We start from the raw sequence: 17,209 nt of genomic DNA on the forward strand, positions 1-17,209 counted from the left end.
TTTGAAAAAAAAAAAATCATGGTTGAGTTCCATAATTTGGTGCCAACTGATGTTAAGTCACTAGGCTTTGGGGGTTATTGTTTATCTCTTCGTTTCAATTTCTGTGACTTTTCTCTCCAGACAGGGGTGAGAAAGGAGGAGAACAGTATTCATATATTATATACTATGTGAACGGAGATACTCAGAAAGGTTGGGACCGGCTCCCAAACACTACAGACAGGTAAAGGTCGGGTTAACTTGGTTAATACTTAACCGTTTGGTCCGGAGTCCCAGGAATGAGATATCGCTAGTCTCCAATTTGCGTGTAAGCTCCTTGAGCACAGGGAGAGTCCCAAGTTCCCTGCTCAGTCCCCGGCACCTTAAGCAGGACCTGTCACATAGTAATAACATAACACATATCTGTTCAATGAATCCATTATATTTCTAGACCTCAGCTATTTCTCATGAAGCCAGGCATACACACAGAAATTAGAAGACACTCTACATTTCTTCAGTTTTTTGGTCAAACTGTGCTAGGGAATGAAAAAAAAAGTCACAGTTCAGGGTATTCATAATTAGTCTTATAATTGTATTTATTTTATGTTGGGTCAAAGGAAGATCTTGAGAAGCTTTTAAACACTTAATGCTTTGTTACCCTTTCCCTGTATGAAGTTAAAATCACTACCTCAGGAAGTCTAACACAATTCTGAACTTGACCGTAAGGATGCTTTTTTAAAATATCAAAAGTTGAAGTCTTCCAAAACATTCTTTCTTATTTTGGTATGTCTTCCCTTCACATGTTCTTTTAAAATTTTTAAATGTTTACTTATTTTTGAGAGAGAGGGAGAGACAGAGACAGAACATGAGAGGTGGAGGGGCAGAGAGAGAAGGAGACACAGAATCAAAAGCAGGCTCCAGGCTCTAAGCTGTCAGCACAGAGCCTGACATAGGGCTCAAACTCACAGAATGCAAGATCATGAACTGAGCCAAAGTCAGAGGCTTAACTGACTGAGCCACCCAGGTGCCCCTTCCCTTCACATGTTTAGTCTGCCTTTTGGCAATTGAGCCCTGGCTTGGGGCATATTTAGCCTCATAGCCTGCTGCCTCTGGAACACTCAAGGGTCCAAATGAGAAACTTAAAAACAGTAACCAGTCCTCCCAAGCACTTTGACACTGTGATAGGGAAAAGAAAAGGAGACAGGGAAAGAACTGAAGGAACAAAAGAAGCTTTTTTTTTTTTTTAAGAAGGAAAATACGTGGGGCACCTGGGTGCCTCACTCAGTTAAGCATCCAACTCTAGACTTCAGCTCAGGTCATGATCTCATGGTTCATGAGTTCAAGCCCGTCATCAGGCTCCATGCAGGCAGTGTGAAGCCTACTTGGGATTCTCTCTCTTTTTCTCTCTCTCTCTCTGCCTCTCCCCAGCTTGTTCTCTCTCTCTCTCTGTCTCTCTCTCCTTCTCTCTCTCTGTCTCAAAGCAAATTAAAAAAAAATAAGGAAAAGATGAGAGAGAAGATAAAGCGATGGCAGTGGAAAAAGGCACTCAAGGCCCCCAATCTACTCCCTACTCTACAAAAACATTTTTCAGTGACAGCTCCCATTTTCCTCAAAGACTTTAGTGAGCCTCAATAACCTGAGTTCTTCTTTTTTTTAAGTTTATTTATTTATTTTGAGAGAGAGAGCACACATGAAGAAGGGGCAGAGAGAGAGATTACAAAAAGAGAATCCCAAGCCGAGCTTGAACTCACAAACCATGAGATCATGAGATCATGACCTGAGCTGAAATCAAAAGTCGAATGCTTAACCGAGTCACCCAGGCGCCCAGACCCTAAGTTCTTCTAATATGGTAAGTTGGTCAAGGAGCCAAGTGTAATGTTTTTATTATTATTATTGGCTTCAAGTATATATTTTAGTATTCTAAAAGGCAAATTCAAGAATAAAAATATTAAGATAATATTTATTTTCCAAGCCTCTTTAAGGAAGTTGTACACTTTTTAGAGGAGATAGTCCTTTATATTTTTCACCGGAGGTATCTAAGACTTAACAAACATCCAGAGCAACAGTAGCTCTCAGCTTGGAAGGGGACATGACCTCATTCAACCGAACAGCTGATGCTGAAACCCACCATCTACATCACTCCCCAGCATCACTCACTAACATCTCTGCTTGAATGCTCCAGAGCAGGGACTCACAGCACAGCCCACTCCTTCGACCATATTGACTACCAGAGCCCTCTTCTTACAAGAAACTAAATTTTTCTTACCGTGATTTTCATTTCTTATCTAATTACACCCCTTCGGGGCCCATAGAACAAGCTTCTTTCACATAAAAGTCCCTCAGATATCATCTCGAAAAATGTAAGTCCACAGGAGCAAGCATGGCATAGTGGGAAGAGTACAGCCCTAGAGGCAGACAACTCTGGATTGAACTCCTAGGTTCTATGATTTATAGTTGTATGACTTTGGACAAGTTGTTTTACCTTTCAGACACCTCATTTTTAAAATATGGGTTATGATATACGTACTTCACCTAGGTTTGTAAAACATCTTAGACAGAGCAGTACTTTTAAGATAGGAACACTCTGTACCTTTAAATTTCCTGCTTTCCTCCCTTCACCTTTTGGGGAGGGGTATGGTTGGGAGGATAATAATAAAGAATAGCTCATTCATAGACTTAATTTCAAAATCTGTTAAATGTTGCTGTTCTAAAGTGATCATCGAAGCTGTCGCTTGTTTTACTGTTATTTTACTATATACCTACTGCTTTGCTTTTAGGTCTCGTTTTTGCCCTATAATAAAAGAGGTTGCACTAGAATTTACTGGCAATCTAAGCTCCTTGTTCTTATGAACCACCTGTAACTGTGCAGGGTGTGGTTGTACCAAAGGTTCTGGTGCTGCCCCAACTTATTCCTTAAGTAAAGTAACATTGCGATGGTGGGGAGGGCAAAACAGTCACAGATGTGTTGTGAAATGGATGGTAAATTTTATACTGTCTGTAACGAAAAATGTATTGAAAGCAATTTTGTGTTTAAGGCTATATACCCGAACTCCAGGGGTGGGGCACTTTGGCAGGGAGAAAAAGGTGTATGAAACATCTTCCTATCTGTGTAAGTAGGCAGAGGCAGAGTCCCACGGAGAGATTGTGAAAAATATAGATTCAAGAGCCCCTAGAAATACAGCATGATGTTCTCCAGCCAGAGGATCTCTATGAACTCTCTTTGCTTCACATTCTAGGATTTCATGTGTCTAACATAGATAATACAAAGCATTTGAATAGATAGTTAAAACTCTTCTCGTGATGGAAAAACCCTACTGTGACAGTCAAGAAATACAGACCCTCCCCCTGAATGACCTAATAGCACTAGAAATCATAGGGCCATCCTATCCAAAGCCATGACCAATATTACAGTACCATCAGAGATAAACTCAGGAACTAAAAACTATAGAATGTAGGAATTAGGCGAAGGTTGTCAAAAGTTTCAAAGTTCCAGTTATAAAATAAATAAGTGTTGAGAACGTAATGTCCAACTTGATGACTATAGTTAACAAAACTATATTATATATTGAAAGTAGATTAGAGTGTAGACCTTAAAAGTTCTCACCATGAGGGAAAAAATGGCAACTATGTAAAGTGATGGGTGCTAACTAATCTTACTACCGTGATCATTTTCAGTATCTACATATAAGAAATCACTTAGTTGCACACCTTAAGGTTATGCAATGTTATTTGTCAATTATCTCTCAATAAAACTGGGGCAAAACAAACTATAGGACAGGAGACACCTTATGAAGCTGGAGACAGAAGAGTGGAAGGTGGCCAATGCTCTAATCATTTTACCTGAACCATGTTACCAGTAAAACAGACCCTCAAAGGCTGAGCGACCTCACAGCAGCAAGCATTGACCCAAGTCACGGGGGTGGGAAGAGAAAAATGAAGAGCTGAGAGCTGAGAACAGGAGCTCTAGTCAGCATTCTCTTATCTGTGGATTCCAGCCAGAGCTGGAATGGGCTTGGGGAACAGGTACTACCCTGCCCAGCCCATAACAACCCCTAGTCCTTCTACAATCTCCTGGGCTGGAGCTCCCCAGACCTGCTGTTGAACTGGCTTGGCTGAGCCAGGACTCTTTAGTCTAACAAAATGTTTTCATTTCATTCTGCCTCCTACAACCCCCCCAATCTGCCTTTAATTTTTAAAGTTACAAACTGTTGGTGTTTTTATTTTTTCATTAGGAGGTGGGGTTGTGTTTCTGCCACACGGTTTTAGAAGCCTCAATGCTGGGAACCCAGCAAACATCACACTTGGTAGCCTCTCCTTCCAGTTCTACTTTGTACAACTATCATTTTGAAAACAAATTAGAAAATTAAAATAAGCCAAAACAAATGTTAAATGTAAGACACGCCCACGCAAGGGACACCTGGGTGGCTCAGTCATTTAAGCCTCCGACTTCCGCTCAGGTCATGATCTCACAGTTCATGAGTTCGAGCCCCATGTCGGGCTCTGTGCTGACAGCTCAGAGCTTGGAGCCTGCTTCTGACTCTGTCTCTCTCTCTCTCTCTGTCCCTCCCCTGCTCACATTCTCTCTCTCTCTCTCTCTCTCAAAAATAAATAAACATTAAAAAAAAATTTTAATGTAAGACATGCCAATGTCTACACACATGGAAGCTCATATAACGTCACAACTGGAAGCTTCAGAAATTATCTGGCCAGACTCTCTCATTTCACCCGTAAGAAAAGAGGGGGTCAGGGGCGCCTGGGTGGCGCAGTCGGTTGAGCGTCCGACTTCAGCCAGGTCACGATCTCACGGTCCGTGAGTTCGAGCCCCGCGTCAGGCTCTGGGCTGATGGCTCGGAGCCTGGAGCCTGTTTCCGATTCTGTGTCTCCCTCTCTCTCTGCCCCTCCCCCGTTCATGCTCTGTCTCTCTCTGTCCCAAAAATAAATAAAAAACGTTGAAAAAAAAAATTAAAAAAAAAAAAAAAGAAAGAAAAGAGGGGGTCAGAGCAGGGAAGTCCCCAGCTCAAAATCTCAATTCTACGTGTTGGCAAACTGATTTAAAAAAACAACAACACTAGATTTTGACCCCTAATGTGGTGCTTTTTTTTTTTTTTTCACTCCACTACATTGTCTCTTGGGAGACTGATTATTGATCTGAAAAATAATTTTGCCGAAGCCATTTGGAGTCTTTATTGACAATTGGCTCATACTCTAATTGACACTTTATTTTTACCTTCAGTAAAGTTCTTCCCAGTTTGCTAAGCTGGTTTCAGTGCCTATGGGTATTTGAGCATACACTCAGATGGTCATATGAAGAGGAGTCTTTAGATGACCTCCTCTAGGGGGTCTTAACCTGGAACTCATAAACTCATGGGTGCTAGCAGATACATGGTTAATATTCAAGAAGTTAGCCAAAATTTTGAGTGTACAGATGTACCTTTTTCTGAGTTAAGGAAATAGACTTCCTCAGCTTCTTAAAGGAGTCCATGAATCCTCTCCAGAATTGAACTATTATCTAATTCAATTCTCTACATTAGAGTTGGAGAAACTGAGGCACTGAAAAGTGAATAGAGTTGCCAAGATCACAAAGAACAGAGTAAGGCCTGGAACTCAGACCTTTGGAAATAGACTTCCTCAGCTTCTTAAAGGAGTCCATGAATCCTCTCCAGAATTGAACTACTATCTAATTCAATTCTCTACATTAGAGTTGGAGAAACTGAGGCACTGGAAAGTGAATAGAGTTGCCAAGATCACAAAGAACAGAGTAAGGCCTGGAACTCAGACCTTTCTGTGTACATTTCAGGTTCTTTCCCACTGCACCATGTGGCCTGTATGCTGACAGAGGTGACTCTGGTTCTCCTAGTTAACTCTTTCAACCCATGGTTTTCACTACAAGAGGAATTTATTGAGAGAGTATGCAGGACTCAGTACAAATCAATCCCGCCCCCAGAACAATGTCTCCTGTATATCATCCATCAATCAGGATCATCACCTTGAATTTCTGTCAGAGACAGAATTTATGCTTTGAGGTTTGCAATTTCCTCACATACAGGGGCTCAGCTGCAATTTCTCCAGTCTGGTGTTCAATTCCCAACCCTAGGCAGATTATTCAATGATGTCACCAAGGTCTTTCCCAGTTCCATCATTGCTGTGTCCACCAAAGAAAAATTCTTCTTGAGGCAAAAATGAGCTCTGATTCCATAGAAATGCCAAAAATTACTACTGATTCCATAGTAATTACAGATAGGCTGCTTTAAATTCTATTTGGAAGGAGGTGTGGTAGAATGTAAACCAATCTATAAACACTCTTTATGTTTGCAAGTAGACAGTTTTTATACATGATGGAGTCTGCATCTCCAAATTAATTTTTGGTCAAAAAAAAATCAGAATTTTCAACTGCCCACTCAGTTCATATTTTTTAAATATTGATTTTGTATATTTCCTAGGTTTCTTGGTATGAAAAGATTATTCAAGATTATTATCATTTCTAGTTCTCTGATACCATAGCAAGAAATTAATGCACCATGATCAAAAACGACAAGCCAAAATATGACGGCTAATAAAACGTCTCTAGAGTGTACACAAGAAATTGATAATGTTATTTGACAACAAAGGAAATTGGGTAACTTGTGTCAAGGATGGGAGAAAGACTTTTCACTGCAAATCTTCTAGTTCTTTTGAATTTGAATTGTGTATTCTTTAATCAAAACATGAAGACATAAACTCTGAATTTTAAAAAGAGAAAAATAGTATCAAAATCATACTATTTAGTCACGTAATTGGCTTCCAAAAGAAATCTCTAAACACGGCTGAGGTTGGGGATTGGTCAAATTGTCATACTGTGTTCAATTTTAAACTAAATGCATGAATTACTCTGACAAAATATAAAAATAATTTTAAAAAGAATCACCCCAACCTACTCATTGTACAGGTAAAGAAACTAAGGCCCTAAGGGTGGAAAAGACTAGTTTCTGGGAGTGGGGGGCGGGGGGGTTGCAGAGCATAGATATATACTCAGGTTACTGTGTCTCAGACCAGACCTTTCCTTAACATGGACAGAGACTCTTGGAGTGGCTGGTGTCTAAATGCCTTCAATTGTTGTTGTTGTTGTTGTTGTTGTTAGATTAAGACATTTTTAGAATATTTCAATAAAATTGACGTCTCCTTATTCTGATCCTCTGTGCTAATAATTGTACCCTTTTTTATTCATTCAATTACAAGCAAATTGACAGGAGACATTTATATGAGGCAGCTTAAACCCCAGCTAATGGAGTGCCTAATGACTAATTGATCAGATCCCAACCCAGAGAGCAGCCCTGAGTGGCCTAAAGGAATTTATGCAATTAGTTTAGGTTTGGTAGAAATTGAGTGCATATGAAAGTAAGCTTTTTATGGTCTTGATTTATGAGGGCTGGACATTAACTATATCTGCCAAGAGGTGAGCTGCCTAGCAAGGCCCCAGGCACTGGGAGGCTCTGTCACAGGAAGGAATGGTGAGGTTTTGGAGCTGGGCTGGTGTGTGTGTGTGTGTGTGTGTGTGTGTGCGCGCGCGCGCGCGCGCGCGCGCGCGCTCAGGATGGGTAGAGGGCCTGTGAGTGGAGGAAAAAGAGATATGGTAATGGAGGTGGGATTCGTCCAGAGACCTCTTGAAACTACCGTGATGCTCCCTCCCTAGATAATTCACAGTAAAAACAGTATCAATCCTAAAAATGTATAAAGAAGTCCAGCAAAATTTGATTATCCCAAGATGAACACTAGGATTTTGTGTGTGTGTGAAATCCTAAAACTCAAACTCAGAGAGAGACAGTGCTGTTTCGGTGCCAGTTTGCCTCCAGTGCCAGGCTGGGCAGTGCTGGGCTGAATGAAAAGGCAGAGAACCGACGTCTCACGGAGACAAGTCCTCCACGCCCTGGAGACAGTAAACAACGGGTGGGGAGGACTCCCCAGGAGGAGCCTGGGCCTGGCCGCCCTCCCGTCTCTTTGCAACGCCCCTCTCGCACGCCGGGGGGCTCCCCAGGCCGGAAAGCCGCGTAGAGGAAGCCCCCTCCGGAGGCGAGGGGAGGAGCGGGGCGAACCCTGACCCCGCCTGGGAGTCCTGGGAGCTGAGCGAGTGCGGAAGCGCCGTCGGGGGGTGGAGGGAAACCTGACCTGCTCGGAAAAGAGCGATCGAAGAGGCGAGGCTAAATCGTCTGCCGGGGTCCTCTCTGGCTCCTTCCGCCCGCCGGGACGGGGTTACCGCAGGAGGCTCCCGCAGCTCGGCGGAAGAGACGAAAGAGGGGAAAGGGGCTTTCTGCGCGCCGAGAGGACGCAGCCAAGTCGCTCCCGCGCTTTGGGGTCAGGCTTTGGCGCCCGCGAGGGTGAAGGGAAGCTAAGAGCGGGTTGCGGGGGAGACAGGCAAACACACGGACACCGATAGTGACCGAGACATGGGAGGCGGCGCAAAATCGCGAAGGAGAGACCCGCAGATGGAGCGCGAGTGGAGGGCTCCAAAACCCGGCGAGGACGGCGGACTTCGTCGGCTTATGCCACGGCCCCCTCTGCTCCCTCCGCACCTTCCGCCAAACCCGACGCGCCTGCTCCACTTCTAATCCAGGCGGCCGCTCCTTCCCTGCCCCCTGACGCGGCTGGGTCTCACTAGGGGACCAGTGAAGCTAAGAAGCAGGTGTTTGGCCAGATCTCTCCACCGAATTGCCATATAACGACTTGTCCCGGGCAGGTTACATAAACACTCTGTGCCTCCAAGTTCTCATCTGTAAAATGGGGTTTAAAATGGTACCTACTTGTGTTGTTTAAGGATTAATACGTTAATGCTCATTACGAGCTTGGAACACTACCTGACATACAGGAAGCCCTTAATACATGTTAGATATTATTATTTACTTTTCCAACAAACGTTAGTGAAGCGCGCACTCTCTGGGAGGCTCTGCGCAGGGTTCCAGGAGGCGGGTTATGGAGGTGGTACTTGCCCCAAAGCTCATTTACTGTTAAATAAATAAACAGGGTGCTAACAGGGAATGATAAGGACTAAGAAAAAAATAAAACAGGGTAGTAAGATAGGGTGTCAGGGGAAAAGAACAAACTAAGGTAGAAGGAGCCTCCGCCCCAGTCTGGGCCTCAGTCTCTCCTTCGGTAAAAAAAAGAGGGCGCCCTAAGGCTGACGCACTCTGACGCCTAGCCCAGAGGTGGGAGCTGGGCCCGGGAGAACGAGTCAGAGACCCCACCATCCCCCGACCCCCGCCTCCTCTGCCTACTGGAGCCCGCCCCTTGGGAGGGAGGGCTGTGCTGAGTTTCCCAACAATCAAAAGGTTGATGCATGCCAGGATTCTGCAAAGGAGTTCAAGGATTCTGCTCGAGTTCAAGCAGCCGAAGTTGGGCGTTCAATCAGCCGAAATTGGGGTCAAGTTTCTCAGTGGGAACTCGGATTCTCAGGGTGGACTCCAGGAGAGCGAATTACATCGTGCCTTCTGTGCCTGGGACACACCGTTTGCAAAGACATTACTTCTACCCTTTCTGGTTTACCACTAACAACCACATCGGGAGCTGGTAGTCCCTGTTACTGCTCTCGTGGTATAGAGCAGTGGAGGGAAGAGCGTGGTATAGAGCAGTTTCCCTCTGTGGCGCAGAGAGGGAAAATGTTTATCCCCGCCGATGCCAAGCCCCTATTTTGTCCCTGGAACGCCAACTCTCACTTGTCTGAGTATAAGTTATGTTTGAAAAAGATTAAATATCCCGTTAATGCCTATTATGTGTAGGGCCCTGGCCTTGTGTGATACTCATCACAGCAATCTGAAAGGTAGCCTTTTTTCCTATTTTATGTATGAGGGCACTGGGGCTCAGGAAGTTAAAGGGTCTAAGAGATGGAGTTGGTATCCCACCCCAAGTCTGTCCACCCCAGCGCCACAGTTGTTACCATCTCAGCAGGAAAGTAAAATAAACCAGGCTGAAGGGCCAAGAAAGTGTCAGGCACATTCAGCAGGGCAGAGGTCACCTCCTGATCCTCCTCCCTGATTCCCCCTCTAGGTTCTGAGGGCCCATGTCACAGAGGACCCCTTCTGTACCCATGATAAACACAGAGTGAGGCAAGGCTTCTTCTAATTTAAGTATGAAGGAAACTGGCCACCTTTGAATGGACTCTGGAGATGCAGATCACCACCTTGACCCTGACCTCACTCCCTTGTCTCTACTTGATGGTCTCTGTTTTCCTCTACAGTCCCCAGAATCTAGAAAGGATTGGGCTGGAAAGGATCCTTTCAGTTTACAAAACCAAAGCCTCATTCATTCATTCATTCATCCATTCATTTGACAGATACCTATCGTCTGCCACTCTGGGCCAGATCCTGAGCTGGGCAGTGGGTATAAAACAGTGAATAAAACTGGTAAATATTAGGCACAGAGAAAGGAAGCTCCTGGCCAGAGATGACACAGCCCAGACCCAGGAGCCCAGGATTCCCACATGCATGATCTGCCCATCAAGGCTTCACCCATGTGGGCCTTTGTATGCATGGTTCATTCAGGGGTCACATCCTAATTCCAGACAGCCATGTGCCTAGAAGCCTTTCCCTAGTCCACAGATGACTCTCAAAATCCCACCTTGAAAGACCCAGTGCACCTTTCCATACAAACAGCCCTGAACGTTGGCCTTCCTTTCTCTTGGCCTGGTGTAAAGAAACTCCCAGCTGGGCGGGCACAGTGAATGTTGCAAATTGGCAGTATTTTGCAAAGGAAAATCTGCTCCGGAGTGTTTTTCAGTTACTCTTTAAAAATTATGTTTGTGGTTTTGCAGCCATGGAGAGAGGCTTCCAGGGGTGATGTGACTTGCCCAAGGTCACACGGTTAGGAAATGGCACACCAAGATGCAAACCAGGCCTATATGAACCCCAAACCGGCTGGTACCTACCCACCCTCCACTCTTGAGAGCACTGTGCCTCCGCCCCAGAGGAGGGGCAGAGGCGACTGCACAATTCCGGAGAAACCACAGCTCCCGTTGCTTCCTGAGAGAGCCCAAGGAGAGAGGCAGCGGCGCCGACCCGGCGCACTCAGTGGGTGGGAGAGGGTGGGGCGCGTCGTGGACCGGGCCGCAGCTCCCGCCCGCAGGTGCAAATTGGTCGAAATACCGGTACGCTTGGACAGTCCCGGCGCCTGAAGCGGACCAGGCGCAGAGGTGAGCGTGCGACTCACAACCCAGCCAGTCCAGTAATAGCGCAGATCTTATTTTCGGGCTGCTCATTCCGCCCTCTCCAAAAAAAAAAGTCTTCCAAACTTTTGAGGTTAATATATATATATATATATATATATATATATAATCTCAGCAGGGAACTTTTCAGAAAGGAGATGGAGGCGGCGGATATCGGGTTCTTTCCCGGACCAGAAAAGCTGAAGGCTCTTACCTGCAGGAAATCTCGCAGCCCGCAAAGGCGCGTCTGTCTGGAGCGCTTCACTTCGGCGCGGGACGCTCACGGCCGCCTCCTCTGCAGCCCGGCTGGGCTCCGGCCCTGTGTTTTATACCACTATAGGCAATTAATATTGCATCAGCCGTATTTTAAATTTTCAAAACCCACAATATAATGTAATGGCATAAGGGCATTTATTATTAAAGGACACCCGATGGAGAAGGAGGTGGAGGCATCGCTGGGGTTGTTGCGCTTGGTGGGGGCGAGGGACTGAGGTCCAGGGGCTGGGGGCGATCCCTAGGTTTGTTTTTGCCGCAGAGGGAGTGCACAGCGCGGAGGGGAGACCCGCTCTGCTCCGAATTTCGGCCGGGAGTCGATGACCCAGACCTCTTTGAAGACACAGAGGGGAAATGTGCAGACGACTCCCTGACTTGGAACATTAATTTTTAAATCATGAAGGTGTTCCTGTGGCTCACAAATAAAAGGGTTTCTTCCCCCTTTTAGAGGGGGTGAAAGAAAAGGGAATGGCCATCTTTTGAGCACCTACTGTGCGCAGGGCACTAGGCTAGGATCTTGACAGCAGATGTACCATTTAGCACCTCCTTCCTCATAGAGAAGATGAGATAGACCATGAATTGAGTAAGCTCTTGGGTGACAATTTTAAATGAATTTCTGAAATGACCCCGAAGGGGCCCCAACGGACTCTGTCCCAGGAAAGAGCACTTTCCTCCCTCTTTGCTTCTATCCACCCACTTCCTGCCAGGCCACTTGAATCTTTTAAAATAATGTTTCATCTTGAGCACCAAGCGCTACCAAATGCCTCAAATAAACAATCTTATTTAATCTTGACAATAACTTTGTGAGGTAAATATTAACATCTTAATCCTGCAGGCGAGCAGAGCAGTCCGAGCCTTAGAGAAGGTAAGAAACTGGCTTCAGGATCATTCAGCCAATGAGTGCAAGTACTAGGCGCTCCTACTCTCATCAGTCAGGCTTCAAAGTTTGCGGTGGATCTGAGTCTAGTTGACCGAACAGAGGCTGATAGATTCACATGCAGGGAAGTGTGGAGGGAAGTGCCTTGTAACCCTGAGGTCCAGAGAAGAACGGCCAGCTCTCCCTAGAGATCTGAGTGACAAGGTGCAGCTGTGTGGAAGAGGGGAGAGATGGCCAGACACTGGCCTGCCAGAAGCAAGAACCCAGCCCTTATGGGTCCTCACTTTTAAATCCTTTCCAAGACTAGTACTCCTTAGCCTCTGAGAAAGAAAAGCACTGTGATTCGGGTTGAAAAATAAAGCATTTATTTTAGGAGTTAATTCAAGGGGTAAATAGAGAAGAAAACTTAATATTTTATTTGTATCTATTTGGAGAACAAAACCAAGGTCACACAGCAACACGCGAATTACATGAAGCAACGAAAGATAAAATGTGGTGGGGCCAGAGGGATGGCGGTGAGAAGGGTCCAGGCCAGCAGTCTGGCTCCTCTTTCCGCTCCAAATCACAAGTGAACCTCCACCAGGAGACACCCATGTAAGGGGGATGGAAAGAAGCAGAGTTAAATAAATAATAGCCAATAACAATGCTAACAACAACAACAATAATAAAATCGCAATGAGGTTAGATGTGTTGGAAGGACTTGCATATGATTCAGAGAAGTTACAATTACTTTCGAAAAGCCGCCTCTATGCTGCGCTGGAAATCTGGCTGCAGGAGCGAGCTGGGGGCAGAGAGTCCTCAGTCCGACCGGAACACTACCAATCCCATCCCTCCAGCAGGCAGTAATCACCCCCTCAAACACCATCAGATCTTGGAGGATGCGCTAGAGCAGTTGCCGGCTGTTGCTTGCAACCAGCTTTGAGATCCCGGCATTTTCAGTCGCCAAAATTGAGCCCATCTTTTAGGGAGCCCGACTTACCGCAGAGAACAGCTGGGACCTCGCAACTTCACGCACACTTTCCCTGAACCTAGTCCGTGCTACCTTAGAGAACTTACAGCAAACCAAAGGATGAGATGGATAGAATTTAGGAGAGGAAAGGAGTATAAGGCTATCCTTTGGAAACATACAGTATTTTATATACTCTAAATAAATCTCCAGTACATGTTTGTGCCCCAGTTAGACTTTGTATTAGTGTTTATCACTGCCTTCCCATCCCTTCACCTTTGTCTAATCACGCTTAGCAAAGTGGCGCCTTCACCCCGGAGTAGTGTGGTCGGGGCCAGTTCACTGTCCCCTGCATTGGGGCTCCTGCCCTGTGGTTTCGCAGTCCAGCGCGCGAGGGAAATTTTTCAGCACCACGGACAGCGTCTGCCACTCGGGGCCTGCCCTTCAGGAATTTTTTTCTTAGCGCCATAACTTTTCAGGTGGGAATGGAAAGGAAAGAAGAGAAAGAGAAGTCCGGGAGGCAACCAGGTAGGATAAAGGGGAAAGTCTGTGCCTTCGGGGGAGACAGCCTGACCTGCCAGGAAACGTCTTGGAGTTCCCCATAACCGTTCCCCCCACACACACACTCTGGGGGGTGGCATACACTCCGCTCTCCCGGCCCTGGCCCCGGCCCCGGACGCCGCGCCCCGCCGCAGTCAGTGGACCGCCGAGTACTTCATTCGTTTCTGTTTCTGTCTCTGGTTGCAAAACCAGACCCTCACCACGTTCTTTTTAAGGTCCAGTTTCTCAGCAATGGCCGCGATCTTCTCGGATGAGGGCCGCGGCTGGATAGCGAAGTAGGCCTCGAGCGAGCGCTTCTCCGGCGCTGCGATGGACGTGCGTTTGCGCTTCCGCTCACTGCCGTTGAAGAGCTCTGGCTTGCTGTTTTTTTCTCGATAGGCGGCCTCGGCTTCCTCCAGCCAGGCCTGGAGCACCGGCTTGAGCGCGATCATGTTGTTGTGGGAGAGAGTGAGAGACTCGAACCTGCAAATGGTGCTCTGGCTGAGCGAGCCTACGCCGGGGATCTTGAGGTTGGCTAGAGCCGCACCCACGTCCGCCTGGGTCACTCCCAGCTTGATGCGCCGTTGCTTGAAGCGCTCGGCGAAGGCCTCGAGCTCTCGCGGGTCCGACTCCACGTCGCTGAGGCACGCGGGCATGGCGGTGTGAGGCGCCACGGCGTGTGGGTGACTCATGCCCATGGCCTGGTGCAGGTGGCCCATGGCGCCCAGGTGATGCGGGTGGATCTGCGCCGGCATCACCGAGTGCTCGGGGGCGCCCAAACCGCTCACGCTCAGCGTGGGAGAGATGTGCTCTAGCAGGTCGCCCTCGAGGCCCTGGTGCACGGCGTGGTGTGGGTGTGAGGTGAGCGCGGCCGGGTGGGATATGGGCACGGTGGACGAAGTGGACGTGCAGGGCACGCTGCTCATGGTATGATAGGTGGCGTCGGGCTTGAACGGATGGTTCTTGCCGTGGGAGACGATATCCACCGCCGCCAGAGCTTCGGCGCGTGCCAGCAGGCTCTCATCAAAGCTTCCAAATATATTACCCTGCAGCTGCAAGCGAGAAGGCGCACAGCACGGTCAGTGGGGAATACTGTCAACTCAGGATTAAAACACATTTTCAAGCAACCGAGATGCCTCTCCTCAAAGCCCAGGTCATAAAAATTAATACGGAGACAGAGGCTTTGCTGGAACAGACGTGTGGATCAGAGAGACATGAATGAGAGAGAGAGCGCGCCGGGAGAGAGCGCGGGGGAGACAAGGAGAGGGGTTCAGACAGCGGCGATTGTTCTGGGCGACATGAAAAAAACATGAAGCTAGTGCCTGTCAAAAAATGTGCCTTAGAGCGGTAATTATGCTCCAGTACGTACCTGCGGGGCTGGGAGACAGACTCGGCGCATGGCCTCGGAACCGGAGTGCAGGCTGGAGAATTTGGGTTCTTGAAGCACCGGATGCATGCCGAAAGGCTGCTTGGCGTTCATGGCCATCATCTTCGCGCGCCTGGCAGGGAGGCAGCGAGGGACATGGATCAGGCTCGTCTCGCTCGCTCGCCGCGCTCCAAGTGAGCGCCGCTCAGCGCCCGCGCTCCCCTCGCCCTCTCGCTCGCTGCCTCCCCTCTCCCCCACCTGCTTCTTCACTCATCTTACAAGCAGCCTGCCAGGAAGGGCCCGGGCGCGCGCAGGCGTGCTCACGCGCCCGGGACTCGCAGGGGCGGCCCGGGAGGCGAGGCCAGGCAGCAGCTCTAGGCGCGCGTCTGTACGCCCGCCACAGCCGCCCCCGCCACAGCATTTATACCCCGGTCGGGCCTGGCCTCTCCGGGCCTGCCCCGCCCCGCCTGGCTCCAGGCCGGCAGACCTTCCGGACTGTTTCTTCTTGGTGGACTAGTTTCCCCCAAAGTCTCAAACCTCTCCGTCCTGTCCCAACTCGCACTGTCCAGATCGAAGGGCAGCCACGGCCTGAGTGGGTCCAGGAAGCTGACCCTTCTATACACACACACACACACACACACACACACACACACACTCCTTGTCGGCCTCGCTGCCGCCAAACTGCCCATTTCCAGGGCGCTCCTGGCCCCACGCCCGAGCCGTCCACCAGAGTCCGGCCCCGCGGCTCAGCGAAGAGGCGCCTCCAAGCGCCCAGACGGGCTCCAGGGAGGGTGAGGGGCTGCCAGAATGAGCCCCAGGTGACCCCAATCGCCCGGCGGGGTGGAAATGGGGGAAATAAATGTCTGCCGGGTCTTGGAGACCAGCGGCTTCCTCCCAACGCTGGCAGTTCTGGTCTTCGCTAGAGAAAGACAACTTGGCCCCCTCTCCCTTTCCCCAACCCGTCAGTGGAAGGAAGCTTAATGAGTTCTGTTTAGAATAGTAACAGTTCAGAACTGCCCACCGGCCTTGGGAGTCAGTCAGTGCACTTCCACTGGGCTGCCAAACCTCACAAGCCCCATTCGCCAGAACAATAGCTACCATTTTTGAGCTCCTAATAGGTGGTAGGCTATTTAGAGACTTAGTTCATGGTATCCGCACACTCTGCGGAGTAGATACTGTTATTCTGCTTTCCAGGTGAGGAAAACGAGGGGGTTAAGTGACTCGCCCGAGACAACAGAGCTAGTTGGGAACAGGGCCCTTGGCTCACTCGTTCCGTTATCCATTCCACGAATATTTACGGATGGCCTACTGTGTGCCGAGCGCCACATCTGACTTCCCAGCTCTTCATCATTTCGCACTTTTCCTCCCGAAGTTTTGGGACCCGAAGTGCCCCAGGGTTAGTATTGCTCCGCCCCCGCCTCGCTCTGATCCCCTCTCCTTCCCCCTGGTGTCCTCTCCTTTGCCCGCGCTAGTAAACATCGTGAATAATGGATAGGGAATCCTGGGACCGCGCCGCAGCGCCGCCCTCCGGGCTTCGGAGCCGAGACCTGCGCGCCCAGCTGAGCCCACCTCACCTCGGACGCCGCCACCGCCGGGGAGCGACCTTCGAGTTTCAGAAGTCTCCCCAGCCAGAGGGCTGGGCCTTGCGCGCCCGCGTATGCGGGCCGGGTCTCTCAGAATGTGAACACGGCGGTTGGGTGTGGAGGGGTCACCTCTGGCCTAAGAGCAAATCCTGCCTAGATCTGGGCTCCCCACCCTCGGATCCTGCCAATCCCTCTTCTCCGCATTACAGCCAGCCCCCTTGCATGGGTCCTGTGCGTCCTGTAACCGTTCTGTAACCTGTAACCGGGGAGGAGGACTGAGCCCAGGGGCCTGAGGCCAAGGGCTGCCCTCCCACTAAACTTCTCTTGAGCCTTGGTTTCCTTGTCTGTAAAACGGCAACTGCACTCCTGTTTGCCTTCTTGGGTTCTGGTGAAGGTGTTTTCAAACTAGAATAGAAAGGAAAGCATTGAGCACCATATCTAGTGCTAGGCAAACCTCACAACCTAATGTTTGGGCGCAGCC

The 17,209-nt window shown here is 48.6% G+C and overlaps 1 protein-coding gene across 1 annotated transcript; it reads right to left on the reverse strand.

Moving 5' to 3' along the window:
- Positions 1-12,635: 12,635 nt before the first annotated feature.
- Positions 12,636-15,387, reverse strand: POU4F3 (POU class 4 homeobox 3). The gene is made up of 2 exons (XM_019414201.2): positions 15,149-15,387; positions 12,636-14,831 (listed from the first exon to the last, which is right to left on the reverse strand). Exons 1-2 carry the CDS (start codon positions 15,266-15,268, stop codon positions 13,935-13,937), a joined length of 1,017 nt encoding a protein of 338 aa, XP_019269746.1. The 5' UTR covers positions 15,269-15,387; the 3' UTR covers positions 12,636-13,934.
- Positions 15,388-17,209: the final 1,822 nt, after the last annotated feature.

The sequence above is a fragment of the Panthera pardus genome, unplaced genomic scaffold, assembly GCF_024362965.1.
Source record: "Panthera pardus isolate Hobbes unplaced genomic scaffold, ASM2436296v1 HiC_scaffold_2, whole genome shotgun sequence".
Taxonomy (NCBI): domain Eukaryota; kingdom Metazoa; phylum Chordata; class Mammalia; order Carnivora; family Felidae; genus Panthera; species Panthera pardus.